We start from the raw sequence: 14,747 nt of genomic DNA on the forward strand, positions 1-14,747 counted from the left end.
AAGGCCATTTAGACTATACGAACATTAACCAAAAGTATTATGCTTAAGATGAGTCCCTTAAATGTCTGTGATAAGTACAATCTTAATTGCTTTACTTCACTCCATTATTGGTTAACCACGGCTGTTTTGTCTCAAAAATATGGTAGCATATAGCCTACATATCTGAGGCACACAGCTGTCAATCTGAGAACTCGAGAAGGAGAACTCTAGCTGGACGCTAGAGGACTCTCGTGACCTGCAAAAAATAGTGCACAAGGTCATGCTTCTGAACTTTCCGTTCGTTTGGTCTTTTCAGCTATACATTGGTTCCACGCCCACTTGTTTTTCTTTATCGATAGATTTCATTGGTTCGCAACACTGTCAAACTAATCAGGCTTTGAGTTTTAGAAGTGTCACATTTTTGCAATATGAGCCATTTTAAGTCGTCGTAGGCTACAACCTGGCACACTTCCTGTTGTTGACCAAGCATTCTAGAGATGGAGAAAAGTAAGGGGTGCTGATAACACATAGGCCTATTGAATGGGATTCTATGGCGATTAAAGAAAAGCAGAGTTAAGACACTCGTGAAATTTTCGCGCGAGGAACATTCAGATCTGGTAAGTGTGTACAGTGTTTAAGCTTATGCACTTAGGAGACTTAACATGTTGCTGATAATCTTGACATCTTACTGTGATCTGTTAAGTTTCAATCAACGTGACTTCAGTTTTTTATTTTTTTATTTGGCTATTTTGAGCCTGAGAGAGCATATAGCCTATCTCATCCAAACCTTTGGAGGTTGAAAAAGCTAAGTTGTCAGTTCCCTGTGGTCAACCTGATTCCACAGGGTGTGCAGATTGGGTGAGGTCATGGCTGGAGACATGCTTCTGATGTTGGGGCTGGTCAGGATGAGACCCAGGGTTATGCAAACACAAGCCCTGGCAGCCTGCAGTGGACTGAGAGCTGTTGCCACAGAAAACAAACACACTGTACCACTGAAGGAGCAGGTACAGTGTCATTTTCTTGGAGTAGCATGGGCTTTGCCTCTTACCATGTTCAGTATATTTTCATATCTATGTTACCGAGTATGACTTTGTCTGTGGATAGAGTTAAGTACAATGTACCTTAAGCAGTAAAGCAGTGTTACTTGTTTAACATCTTGCCTTTAAACTGTACAGGCTGTCAGGTGGAATCCAAGTCCAAGAACAACTGTGGATTCTACTCAGTATCACCCCTGTTTTGTAGAAAGTTGTTGTGCTTCTGGAAACACACAACCACTTAGAGACGGACACGATGAGATGTTGAGCCTTGGAGTTCGAAGCAGGGGAAATGCAAGCACACTAATTCTGGGGAGATCCACGCACCATCTCCTCAAAGCCTGCAGGGATGGTGGACTACATCCTTCTGGACAGACGAGATGGACTCACCAGGACCACTCGTCTGTGGGCAGCACAAAGGCTGAGGCAGTGGAGGGAACAGGGACAAGCAAAAAGAAAGACTCAACGCGGCACAAACAAACAGTACCGTACTTTCAACTTGCTACAGCTATAACTGATTCCATGAAATGATATTATAAAAAATTAAGAGCAGGTCGGATGTAAACATCATCATTTACAGTTCTCAGCTCAGAATGATTTAGGCCATGCCATCAGTATAATTTTCTTGCATTTGGAAGTGGAACTTGGAGGTTTTGTTTTTGCATGATATGCTTATGCTAGTTCTCGTTATAGGATCAAGTAACTATTTAATTTATTTAAAAGGCTGTCAACATTGCATGAACCCCCCTGATTTACCTCAGAGAGAATAGAGCTGTTTCCTATTTTGTTCATGTCTACAGCTCAGTGAGACTGCCAGAGAGAGGAAGGTGCCAGTCACCAGAATTGGGAGGCTAGCCAACTTTGGAGGTAAGACAATGAAAAACGTGTGGAGTGTGTTCCATGACGGTGACTTCACTTAAGTCATGGATAAATGAGTAAATTGGTTAATTGTGATATAAATATTTTAACTTAAAGACCCAATTAAAATCAACCATATTCACAAACGTTTTGATGTATATCAACACAAATGTGACCCTTATGGAAAATGCTGTGTGAAGCCTTTAAATGCTGTGTGTTTTTGACACATATGATTTTGCTGACAACTCATATAGAATGTGTAAACTTATGTGTTTGAAAATGTCTCTGAAAAAGGACATTGACTCAATGACACAGATCTACAGATGTATGTCATTTAGCTCCTCTGTGTGTTTTGAAAGAAAGTGGACAGTGCTGGATTTTCACTCTGTATGTACAATTTACAAAGCAGTAGTGCTGGGCCACGTCTGCGAGATTCATAAGAGGTGCTTGACTTGGCCAAGAGAGTTGTTTAGTTCATTCATGATCCCAGGATAAGTCATACTCCATTCCTGACATGTCTGGGAAACTGACCTCATTTTTCACAGCATGGGGAGTGATTAGAATAATGTGCTGTCCTTTAGACAACCTTTTGCGTGTTAATATGTGACTAGCATTTCATTCATACAATGCCTTGTTTTTAGACAATGATAAGTGCAATGTATCTTACCAAAAGGTTTTCCTTCGCCCTCGTAAATTACTTTTTTGGGCTCACGCCAGAAATGTTAGGTCTCTAGGTATTTTTGGCCCTGCTTCATCAAGTTTCAGTGAAATGCTTTACCATAACAATATTCACTGTTCTTTATACTCTGCTGTGTCAGACCATTTCTGCGTTTGTTTAATGCATTCCTGGTGTGTGCCTCAGGACTGGCAGTGGGCCTTGGCATTGGAGCCATTGCTGAGGTGGCCAAGAAGAGTCTTAGGTCCGAGGATAAATCTGGTGAGCTCCCTTAAAATCACAGAATGTAAGCCAATGTGACTCACATTGCTGCATATAACATGAGCATATTTTGAGTAAAGACAGAAAAAGAAATGAAAGAAATTAAATCACCCACGTATTGTTTTTCATTTTTTCTAGGAAGCAAAAAGGCCATTCTGGACTCCAGTCCTTTCCTGTCCGAGGCGAATGCGGAGAGGATAGTCCGGACGCTGTGCAAAGTGCGCGGTGCTGCCCTGAAGCTGGGGCAGATGCTCAGTATTCAGGGTGAGGGAGCAGATGCTGGGTATTCAGGGTGACGGGGCTGGGGCAGATGCTCAGTATTCAGGGTCTGGGGCAGATGCTGGGTATTCAGGGTGAGATGAGGCTGGGGCAGATGCTGGGTATTCAGGCTGAGGGGCATCCACACTTACTTGGACTTTCACTGTTTTGGATTTATTTTGCAGCCCTGTTTAGCCCTTGGTGAATGAGCCTCTGAGTGTCTACTCAGATGCAGGTTTTTTTTCACATGGCTGTAAATATTTGCAAGGTCCGTGCAGTTGGCTGTGCTCTACTCCTGAAGCGATGTTACTCCCGTGTTCAAGATGCATTGCACTGGCATGTGTTCAAAATGAGTTGCACTCGTTGCTGGTGCTCTCATTTTTTTGAACTACTGAGGTTGAGATGAAATAACTCTTAACAACCTTCAGGATCTGTGATAACAGCTTGATTATCAGCAATGCCGACCCACCTGGTACTGTTGGCATGGCGCTTGTGCCACGCAATTCAGCCTGTTTTCTCCAACACCCCCTGAGTCACTGCCCTTGACAATGACTTCCTGTGTTGGCCCGCTCCCTCCCCTTTCCCTACATGGCTTGGCTTATTTTAGCATATTGCATAGCAACAGATGAGCGAGAAAAAAGGTCAGGCTGCCAGTCTGTCGTACCATCAGGTCCCAATGCACCACTCAAGTCTGTGCAGTCTGTAGTCTTTCTTAACACCAACCAACTTTGAGCACAGAGTGATTGTTTAATAAATGCTGTCGTGAAGGAAATATGCACATGTAAAAGTGCTAGCAAATGCACTAGTGAGAAACACTAAGCAACGGTGAAGAGTGCTGTTGCTGTCGTCATTGCATTGCGGTCATCTGCTGGCCATGCTGGGAGCAGACCGACCCACTGCATGGAGTATAACTGGTGACTACCAGGGATTTTCCACAGGCCAAAATAAGCACGGCCAATGCTAGTGGATTATGGTGACCTTTGGAGAACAATGCAGCGCCACCATACCACACATGAAATGAGAGCCCTGACCTGAAATATATTTCTTAGCAGATACCTGAGACATACATAGTACCATGGTGCGGTGGGTTCAGAAGTTCATCATGAGTGTTAGAGAGGAAAGGCCTTTATGTTGTTACATAGCAACATTTGCAGTTGTTTTTAGAGCCCTAAAGGCCTCGATCATTCTGAGTATCAGTGGTTTGGGAAGCGCTGTCTCGCCATCTTCAGAGGGGTATGTGCAATTACCATCCTGTAAATTGTCATCATGTTTCGCTGTGTTGTGGTCCAGTAATTCTCGGTGAGGAGTCATTGGTGTAACGAGAGGACAAGTTTGTTGACTAAAGTTTCACTGAACAGCAAACAGGAGTGGCTTGCTGTAAGCCCAGTAACCTCTAGATTAAAACCTGTCTCAACATTGTTTCCCTTTGTTAATGACTTCCAGTATAATCTTCCAGTAAATAATTGGAAATGTATAATTTAAATATAAGAATATTACCTACTTATGACTGACATTATAGAAATGATTGCAAAGTGCAGCTCTTGGTGTAAGTGTAGTGGGTTTGTAACAGTGCCTCCTTTTTGCCACAATCTCCCTGCATAGCTGGCTGAGCAGTAGAAAATCTAGTTTAAAATCACATAGAAAGTGCCTAGTGAACTGATTTTCAGTCTTTGGTCAATAACAGGGGGAAAAATCACTTTGCAAGAAACATACATTGTACCCGGAAAATGCCAGTGTTCACCTTGCAAATTGCACACCAACAGTAGTAGCAGATTTGAAGTCCACCGACAGAAACTGAGACACATCTCTTTAAGTAAGCCTCCTACCAGACAATGTTTACTCACATTTGCATTTCATTATTTTAGATGATGCCTTCATCAACCCCCAACTGGCGAAAATCTTTGAGCGTGTACGGCAGAGTGCAGACTTCATGCCCACCAAGCAAATGATGGTATAGTCTGAAATGTGAGGGTTAAAAAACAGCTCCTCTACTTTTGGTATTGAAAAATAGCCATATATGCATTAATACATAGGGTCTGTTTCCTGTCCATGGATTAAGCCTACTTGTAGAATAAGAGAGAACTTCAGTGAAAATCTCCATTGCAGAAAGCTTTTAGTCTCGAACTAGGCATAATCCATGTAAGGAAAAATGTTCCATTATGGTTATAATAGCTTTTGATTAAGTGCCAAGAGAATTATTTATAGTTATATACAAATGAAATAAAATAATGGGGGATTTAGGCTTACTGTCCAGGCTGTGCTCCCTCTGTGGGAATGCGCTGTTGAGTCTGTGATACTCCATTTGTTTTCTTTCTCAGAAAACCCTGAACTCGGACCTGGGGCCCAACTGGAGGGATAAGGTGGAGATGTTTGAGGAGCGCCCATTCGCTGCGGCCTCCATCGGGCAGGTCCACTTGGCCAGGATGAAGGATGGGAGGGAGGTGGCCATGAAGATCCAGGTGAGGACCGTACACCTGGGACTGAACTCTGCTCTCAGATCTATGTCCACGTTTCTTGAATATCAGTTTCAATCATGAATCATATTCTCTTCATATCTAGTTGAAATGCAATGCAAGGTCAGTATTGATTACCAGTACTTTGTGGTACTGAAGCTCCCTATGAGAAAGGGAGCTCTGACTGGTCGTTGGCATGGTGTGTTTCAGTACCCTGGAGTGGCCCAGAGCATCAACAGTGATGTGAACAACCTGATGACAGTCCTGAGCATGAGCAATGCTTTACCTGAGGGTAGGGTTCAGCTGAAACCATGTTCACACACTCTCTACAGGGAAATTTAATTCAATATAGCAACATGCCATAATTTAATTTTGTAGCTCTCTGTAAAAGTCTCCATTTTCACCCTTGCTGGGTTCATCTCCACCATCTCATCTGTTCTCTCTCTCTCCATCTGTCTCCATTTCTCTCTCTCTCTCTCTCTCTCTTTCTCTGTCTCTCTCTCCCCCGCAGGCCTGTTCCCAGAGCACCTGATCGAGGTGATGAGTCGCGAGCTGGCGCTCGAGTGTGACTATGTGCGAGAAGCCAAATGTGCAAAGAAATTCAAGTGAGTCACATAGAGGTGTAAGGGGACATGTTGCTGAAATTGGGCTTCATGTTTAAAAATCACAGCACACACATCTGCTCAAGTTTGGAAAAATAATTGTATTAACATAATACATATGAAATTGAGATGGATGGATTGAGGGATGTTCACAGTATATAATATCAGTATATACACATATAATGTATAATGATCATGGGGTATACATATACACAGTATAATGATCATGGGGTGTTTATGATATTTTACTGGTAGTTGGCTAAGCAGCGAATTATCTTTATTGTATGATTTATTCATGTGTGTGTGTGTGTGTGTGTGTCTGCATGGGTGTGATCTGTGTCCATGTGTATCTGCATGAGTGGTATGAGTGGCGTAGGTTTTCATGTGTGTATTTGTGTCTCTATGTGAGTGTATCATTTGTGTGTGTGTGTGTGTGTGTGTGTTGCAGGGAGCTTCTGAAGGACCACCCGTTCTTCGACGTGCCTGACGTTGTGGATGAGCTAAGCAGCCTCCGTGTCATGACCACTGAGCTGGTGAGCGGGTTCCCCCTGGACAAGGCCGAGGACCTGCCCCAGGAACTCCGCAATGAGGTGCCACTTATCCACACATCCACAGTATCTTAATCTAAAGGGAGCGTTGGGATTGCCTTAGGAAAGATTGTGGTTAATACTTGACATTTGTGGTAAAAACAGTAGGGTACAGGACTATGAAAGCATTGTAAAAAATAAAGTTTATATAATAGAGGTTACTCTATATGTTACAGGTTACTTGGTTTTGTATCATGTGATAATGTGTATAAAATAGAATATGCCATCTCTTATGTCTAAAAATAAACTACTGCATCCTGCTGTCAATATGTAGAGCAGTCTTTTGATGTTTGTGAACAGAGTAGACATAAATGCCTTCAGCTTGTGTGTCTAAACATGTTTTATCTTGTTTAAAAGGTGTACATCAGACACCATTTGATCTTATTGAGAAGCCATATACCGTTTCATGCTGAAGTCCTCTTCTCCCCTGTCAGATCTGTGAGCAGATCCTAAAGCTGTGTCTAAGGGAACTCTTTGAATTCAGATATATGCAGACTGATCCCAATTGGTCCAACTTTTTCTTTGACCCACATACACACAGGGTGAGTTTATTAAGTATCTGACCCAAAGCACCAGTCCTTCTCTTTTATTTTCTTCCCGGCAATAAAATATGTCCTCTCTCTCACACTCTCAGATGTCGCTTCTGGACTTTGGTGCTACGCGAGGCTTTGATGCCAGCTTCATTGACATATACATTGAGGTACTGTTCTATTACATGGGGGAATGGATTGGAAGTATTTAATCGCACAGTAGATTTTACTGTACATTACTCCTTGAGGTTTCTGACCCATTTGGGTGAAGTAGAGCAGGGTTATGGAAACACACTCACTAGCTTTGGATTTCATATGCATTTGTAAAGCATAAAGAATAATAAATTATTGAATTATATAGAATAAATTAATGAATTACAGTGTTTCCCACAGAATTGAATTATATTTGTGGTGGTAGGTTTGTAGAATTAACTCGAATGCAACAGTTTTTAACAAATTAGTGCAGCCCGTATTTGTTTAGAATCCCATGTAAGCTGATCTCTTCCCACTCCTGTCAGGTGATCAAAGCAGCAGCAGAGCAGGACAGGCAGGGAGTCCTGCAGCGATCCGTCGACATGAAGTTCCTCACTGGCTACGAGTCAAAGGTGAGAAGTTCACATCAGCGACACTAAAGATAATGCTGTTCCTCTCTTTGTGTGTGTGTGTGTTTGTGTGTGTGTGTGTGTGTGTGTGTGTTATGTATGTAGCCATGGAAACCATGCACAACCATGCTCTGCCCTTTGCCGTTTCCCTCAGGCAATGGAGAATGCCCACGTGGACGCGGTGATGATTCTGGGCGAAGCCTTCGCTTCGGTCGAGCCGTTCGACTTTGGTGCGCAGAGCACCACTGAGCGTATCCACAACCTCATCCCCGTCATGCTCAAACAGCGCCTGACCCCTCCTCCGGAGGAAACCTACTCGCTGCACCGCAAGATGGGCGGCTCCTTCCTCATCTGCTCTCGCCTCAAGGCCAAGATCTCCTGCAGGAACATGTTCCAGGAGGCCTACAGCAAGTACTGGAGCGAACGTAGAAGAGAACTCGGCCAGTGAGGTCAGGTGAAGGCAGTGCTGGGTGGTTTAGAGAGTGTAATGACAACTGAGATGGAGGGTAGAGAGCCTCCTGTGGTAATGGTAAGACAATATAATCAATGGTAGTGAGGTGTACATGTGCACTTTATTTTGTTTTTATCTTGGTGCGACTGATATGCATGTGTGACATCAAAGATCCATTTATTCAAGATCCATTTATTGGCATGGTGTGGACAAACACACAACAGTCAGATATCATGTTATGGCAGATCAAATAAGTATTTAGTTATCATTTGTTGTGCTGTTTTGAATGTCTAAAATGAAATACTTCAAATCATGTAAATTTAAAAAATATATATTTTTGTAGCAAAATGCACAAGTCAATTCATGTCTTCAGTCAAGAGACGTTAGGAGATGAGACACATATCAGATATCAGAGTGATGGAGCCGTTTCACGGTGTCTGTTGCTTATGTGATAAGACGAGAGTTCCCAAATTGTTTTAGCCAGACATTTGTGCAAGAGAGCCTCAGCTATACAATATTTGTGTATTTTGTATTGCCAAGACTGTAAAAATAAATAATTAAAAATTAATTTAAAAAAAATCATGAAAAAGTGAATGGTCATGGAAATAAATATAAATTGATTCAAATGTCTCTTTGTATCATTGAAGTACATTTTCTACTCAGTACCATCAGTTAATCAGGTTATATGAAAATATAGATATATATTTTCTCTTTTAAAACTCAGTATAATAGAGTGTGTATCCTTTTGAACCTCATGTGGAGGTGTAAGATTTCTTTCTGAAATCGGTTTGGGACAAAAGAGTCAGACCTGTCGAATCATCTATAGTATGATCCAAAATCTAAAGAGTGTAAGCTTCAGTGTACAGTGACTGTCTATCAGAAGTAGAACATTGCACCTTTGTGTAATAACTTAAAAGTTACATAAAGAGAGATCTTCACTACCCAAATCCCCATACCCATTAAACTGCAGTTTGACAGTATTATTTTTGTCATATTGGAGTAGCTGACCTTGTCAGTCCTTATCTTCACAGAAAGGCTAATATTGATAGAATGAGGAGCTTTCCCACTGAGCTGGAAAATTATCACAAACACTCAGGGGAGCTCACACACACAGCGGAGAGTGAACTTCTGACCTACACACAGATAAGCTGTAAATTCGGTACAAGCCAGCAGATGTGTGGGTTGTCAACAGCCGTGGAAAAAAAACCCCCAACATGCTTCAGGACAGATTATCCGGCTTGAAGTTCTTGTACCGCAGAGGGTATGCTCTCTCGACTCCCGGGATTTTGGGGGGTTCTCAGTCCATGGGCCCCACACACTTAGAACAGAAGGCCATGTCACTGGAGTAGGGCTCAATCTGGATGGTGATACTGCGGAAGCTGTGTTTGGACTGAAGCAGATCTGTGGCGTCCATCAGGACCTGCTGAGGATTGGCTGAGTCTTCTAAAAAAGGACAGAGAGAGAGAGTGTGGTCAATTCAGGTAGCTTCCTGTTGGTATATTTAGGTCCATCAGCATCCAGTTTTCTGTTTGGGTCTCAGTTCAAATGAGAGGAGACCAAGACTGCTGACAATGACATATTACAATATCATTGCTGTCATTTGTCTTTTAGTTAGCAAAAAATTAAAATGTTTACCAATAGCCAGATGAGCTGACAGTAGTGTGTGGTTTAATGTAAGAGTCCACATGTGGAGGTCATGCACAGCTCGGACACTGCTCACTGTAAGCAGAGCTTCCTTCACCGAGTCAAATTCATGGCCCTGTGGGGCACCTATCAACAACATGCAGTGCAATGAGTTAAGATTAAACAGTACATTTAGGCAAGATATTAAAATAGTACTAGATAATAGTAGTGCAGTCTAAAATATAATTAACAGTTCAATTCTTAGATATGTTTGAATTATATCCTCTAAAGGAATCCCCAGTGAAACATGGGAAAACACATACAGTTGTAAATCTTGTACCTTCCATGAGTACACTGAAGATGTCCCTCAGAATGGTGATGGTTGTCGCAAGCACAAACACAGAAAACAGGAAGGTGCAGATAGGATCAGCTATTTTATATTCAGGCTGTGTGAACAACACCAAAAACAACATTTATGATAAAAAGAATGCACAGTAAGTCAGTCAGTATTTTATTACTTACAGTATATTTCTTAATGAATCTCTTAGTATATTCGATGGTGTGGTAATAACATACCATTAACCTTTAACTCTGACATACCAAGAGGGAATAATAAAACTAAGATGACGAGGCAACTACTTTGGTTCCAAATAACATATTAGTAAATACTACTGACATATTGACGTCATTGTAAGTCACTTTGGACAGACGAGTCTGGTAAGAACTATCAACATAAACATGAATATAAACAGCTTTCTTGGGTGGTCATAAGATGACATTATCAGGCCAGTTTGTCCATAACCCCTGAAAGCCTAGTGGCCACTCAACTGACCCAACGGCTGATGATGAGGGCAGCCAGGAAGACTCCCAGACTCTGCAGCAGGTCTCCCACCACATGGATGAACGCTGCTCGCACACTGGCGTTGCCATGGTTACCTGCTGCCTGTGCGCAGCCGTGACTGTGGCCATGTGACAGGCCGTGACTGTGGCCGTGGGAGGATGGGGACTGATGGAGGATAAGGGCCATGCTTTTGGATGGGAGAAACAAACAAAATTAATATAATAGTAATAATGCATATAACCGGTATATACAAAGCACCTTTCATGTATGTCATCCAAGGTCACTTCACAACTATAAACACACAAAAATAAGATATCCCTAAGCACAAATCAGATATAGATTTAGAATCTCATATGAAGGTTTAGCTATAGCATTGAAAAAAGATACAATGTGCAGTGTAATACAGTTCACAGCTGGACGTCTAAAAACGCACTATCACCATGACCACTATCACAATTGCACTACCACCATGACACTCATTCACACAGAGCACCTTAGAGCACCTTACCATACCTTACTATGCACAGAGAATCACAGGCTCAGTCCCTGCCTCAGTCATTGCAAGCGCCTCTGATTGATTAATCACCACTATGTGGATACTGTTTTTAGAATTGATTTAGATTAAGTGTTAGTATAATTTGTATTTTTGTAATTTGTATTTTAGTATATTTTTATATATTGTATTTAAGTGTTAGTTAGTATAATTTGTATTTTAGTATATTTAGCATATTCTTTATCTTCTACTGTCCTTATTGCTTAGTTGTGTTTTTATATTATATACTTTAATTACTCTTTCTGCTGTTAAAGAATGTGTTTGTATTGTCTGTATGCTGCTGAGACCTTGAATTTCCCCTGGGGATCAAGTATCTATCTATCTATCTATCTATCTAAATTGTTAGCTGGTCTTCCCTGTAATTCATTTTTTTTAATTATCTGTTATTTGAATGCCAATACCACCATCTATGGATGGATCATACAAACTGCATAGTGACTTACATGATGTTGACCCCTACTGCACAGCCGGAGGTGATGACCATGATGCCACTGTGGATCTCATAGTCATCACGGAGGATCCTCTGAATGGCAATGAAGACCAGCACCGCAGTTACAGCCCAAATGGAGAGGGCGGAGAACAGAGCGCCGAGGATCTCTGGAGGGGACGTGACGTGAGCATCACAGAATAGATAGATAGATAGATAGATACTTTATTGACATACAACACAAACACATTCTTTAACAGCAGAAAGAGTAATTAAAGTATAATTAAAGTATATTAAATACTTTACATATAAAGAATATGTCACATCAGAACAGCACAAAGGTCCCAAATGTATAGTATAAGTATACTCATACTATCCCTTTGGGACCTTTGTGCCGTTCTGATGTGACATAATATGCATCACAGCATATGTCACATCACAGCATCACAGAATATGTCACATCAGAACGGCCCAAAGGTCCCAAATGTGAGGGTTGACCAGAAAAAAAAAATATCAGAATGAAAAAAAACCTGAAATTCTTTGATACCAGTCCTGAAAGTACTGAAATCTGAATTCACCAATGCTAAAGAAATTGTACCAAATCAACTTCTAATCAACCATAAACTATGATTATAAAACTAACCTAGAGAGCCATGTAATAGTTGTATTTTTAATTGTTAATTGTATTTTTAGTTGTATGTTTAAGGTGTTTTGGGCAGACCGACCTGAGCGATGCCAACCAAACGTCATGGCTTTGGAGGGGGGTCTGGAGGAGAGGCACAGGGAGAAGAGGCTGACCAGTATGCTGCTGAAGTCAGTGAGCAGGTGCGCTGCGTCCGTCATGACTGCCAGACTGTGTGCTGCATAGCCACCTGAAGGGCAAACTCTTTTAAAAACATCCAAAATACTGTAGCTGCATTAGAGGCCAAACATTTGCTCACACTTGCAGTATCAATCACTTTTGGTCTGTCTGAAACCTACAGTAAAGCCTCCAATTATATGGATTCAGACCCATATTGATACAGCATGAGCAAGCAAAATATCAGAGCTTTGAGACATGTACATTGACCCACACACACACATTACACACACACGAGAGAAAGAGAAACAGAGAGAGAGAGACAGAGAGAGAGAAAGAGAGAGAGCGCGCTATTGCCTATTTGCATAATACACGCCTATTTGCATAATACACACAGATAAAAGTTTATTGCTCATTAGTCACTCAATACCATCCATGAAAATAAAGGCCAGGATACCTAGGCTACTACTGTATATAGGGTTACTGTACTCAATAGTTCTTTGCCAAACAACCAAGCCACTCGTCTACCCTATATGAAGTGTTTATCGGTGTTTATTGAGTCACTGTTACTCAATAAATAGCCATTTCCAACATTCATCCTTACCGATCACTTCACCAACCATGAACACTAGGCAGACAACTGAGGTGATGATGAGTTTCTTCTTGGCCAGCTGTCTCTCTCTGTCCTCAGCCCATGATGCCCCGTCACTGTGGCAGTGGGATGGGGTTTGTGTCTGCGCTTGGTGTGGACTGGTCTTGTCCTTGTTGCCTGCTCCTGTATGGAGGTATTCTTCTTTTGTGTCACAGAATGATCTGTACACAGGAGAACAAAAACAGAATTATTCAATAGTGAAGCGCTTTTCTGACTGACACACCATGTTTTCAGTTATTCAGGCAAGTATCATATAATGGAAATAAATACGTTTTAGTAGCAACACCACTGTGTAATAAAACATAATGTCACCAAAAAGTTGACCCTTACCTTAAATTCTCCAATGGAAATGTTTTAGAACCCTGCTCTCCGTCAAGAAGTGGCCTTTTCAAACTCATAATTCAAAGCAATCTAAAATAATTTGTCAAGTCTGCAGGAGACGTGTCCCAAACCTCTGTCTGCAGCAGCAGGTGATTAGTAAAGAAACACGTGTACCCATTCCACAGTCCAGGTCCCAGCCGGCCTCACTCTTTACATGGGTTAACACTCTTATCTACAGTGGGGTCAGTTGGTGTGGCTTCTGCAGGTTCCCTTTACAGTAGAAGCATTTCAGAAGCTTTAGATGAATTAATCTCATTAGGCAGGTTAGGTGTGGTCCACTGAGCAAAGACTAAGTGGCAGAACACATCTTTGTTTGAAAATAATTATGGGTAGCATTCATTGGTAGTAATCAATGTTGGCAATATCTGTAAAATCGAATGATTGGTAAAATCTAAAAAGCATCAGCCATTACCATTTTTAGCATTTTTGTTCTTGCATCAAATTAATTTATAATAAACTAGTTTTTTAAGGCAAGTTACTTTTGATGTCCTAAAATGTCCTTAACTATTTAAAAATATTAACTTTTAATTTAGTTACATTCAGTCACTGTCTCTGGGATATCTCACTTATGCCATCTAGCATCATTTTCAATGTACTGCAACGATCTTTCAAGATATGGAGATGACTTACATGACATTTTGAAACAAAATGAATAAGCTAAATAAATCTTTGTTATGATTGATGATTGTCAGGCCATCCACTCAAATGAACTGGCTATGTAAATGGATCTTTTATGAGGTCACTGGCTTGTGTGTTATGCACTAATGAGATGCTCATCAGGCAAAATGGTCCAGTGGTAGAATAATATAATCGTTGATTTGATGACAGAGTTTGTATTGGGTTTAATACTCTTTTAATGCTAGCTGCCCATTTACGGTCTTAACAGTTTGCTGATTGAATGCTAATGGAGATCACTTGCAAAATATCACTGGTGCATTTAACCTCTTGTCATCATAAATTATAGCAACAAAATATGGGGTGGTAAATATCAGGAATGCTACTCGGGTGGAGTACTAATATATACAGTATTTGGGATCCATATACGTAGATATCCACTACCACACATACAGAGCCCTCTGAGTCTTGCATGGATGAACATATTACTGATAGTATATATGATTTGGAAAAAACACTTTAGCATCAATATCCTTCAAAATCACATTTAATGGGAGTGAACATA

The 14,747-nt window shown here is 41.2% G+C and overlaps 2 protein-coding genes across 3 annotated transcripts; one reads left to right on the forward strand and one right to left on the reverse strand.

Annotated features, from left to right (window-relative positions):
- Positions 1-238: 238 nt before the first annotated feature.
- On the forward strand, positions 239-8,917 carry coq8ab (coenzyme Q8A, genome duplicate b). Of its 2 annotated transcripts, none has more exons than XM_048227551.1 (15): positions 239-596; positions 824-983; positions 1,155-1,496; positions 1,814-1,880; positions 2,734-2,808; positions 2,947-3,072; positions 4,932-5,017; positions 5,385-5,525; positions 5,730-5,811; positions 6,031-6,124; positions 6,498-6,711; positions 7,143-7,250; positions 7,343-7,408; positions 7,757-7,843; positions 7,995-8,917. In XM_048227551.1, the coding sequence occupies exons 2-15, from the start codon at positions 846-848 to the stop codon at positions 8,286-8,288; spliced, it is 1,920 nt and encodes a 639-aa protein (XP_048083508.1). In that variant the 5' UTR covers positions 239-596; positions 824-845; the 3' UTR covers positions 8,289-8,917. The 2 variants fall into 2 exon arrangements, with proteins under 2 accessions (XP_048083508.1, XP_048083510.1); XM_048227553.1 differs by having other exon boundaries at positions 240-596; positions 6,570-6,711.
- LOC125283959 (zinc transporter 2-like) lies at positions 8,879-13,172 on the reverse strand. The gene is made up of 7 exons (XM_048227557.1): positions 13,139-13,172; positions 12,461-12,607; positions 11,752-11,905; positions 10,747-10,942; positions 10,255-10,360; positions 9,927-10,061; positions 8,879-9,734 (listed from the first exon to the last, which is right to left on the reverse strand). Exons 1-7 carry the CDS (start codon positions 13,155-13,157, stop codon positions 9,589-9,591), a joined length of 903 nt encoding a protein of 300 aa, XP_048083514.1. The 5' UTR covers positions 13,158-13,172; the 3' UTR covers positions 8,879-9,588.
- Between the last annotated feature and the right edge of the window lie 1,575 nt (positions 13,173-14,747).

Source organism: Alosa alosa, chromosome 19 (assembly GCF_017589495.1).
Source record: "Alosa alosa isolate M-15738 ecotype Scorff River chromosome 19, AALO_Geno_1.1, whole genome shotgun sequence".
Classification (NCBI taxonomy): Eukaryota; Metazoa; Chordata; class Actinopteri; order Clupeiformes; family Clupeidae; genus Alosa; species Alosa alosa.

Excerpts from the sequence above, each read along its gene's own strand:
- coq8ab (XM_048227551.1), top strand. The coding sequence starts at position 846 with ATGGCTGGAGACATGCTTCTGATGTTGGGGCTGGTCAGGATGAGACCC. Across the intron at positions 5,526-5,729 it reads AGGTGGCCATGAAGATCCAG|TACCCTGGAGTGGCCCAGAG; the intron begins GTGAGGACCGTA and ends GGTGTGTTTCAG. Across the intron at positions 7,844-7,994 it reads TCACTGGCTACGAGTCAAAG|GCAATGGAGAATGCCCACGT; the intron begins GTGAGAAGTTCA and ends CGTTTCCCTCAG.
- LOC125283959 (XM_048227557.1), bottom strand. Across the intron at positions 10,062-10,254 it reads CTTCAGTGTACTCATGGAAG|GTGCCCCACAGGGCCATGAA; the intron begins GTACAAGATTTA and ends TGTTGTTGATAG. Across the intron at positions 9,735-9,926 it reads GTCAGCTCATCTGGCTATTG|AAGACTCAGCCAATCCTCAG; the intron begins GTAAACATTTTA and ends GTCCTTTTTTAG.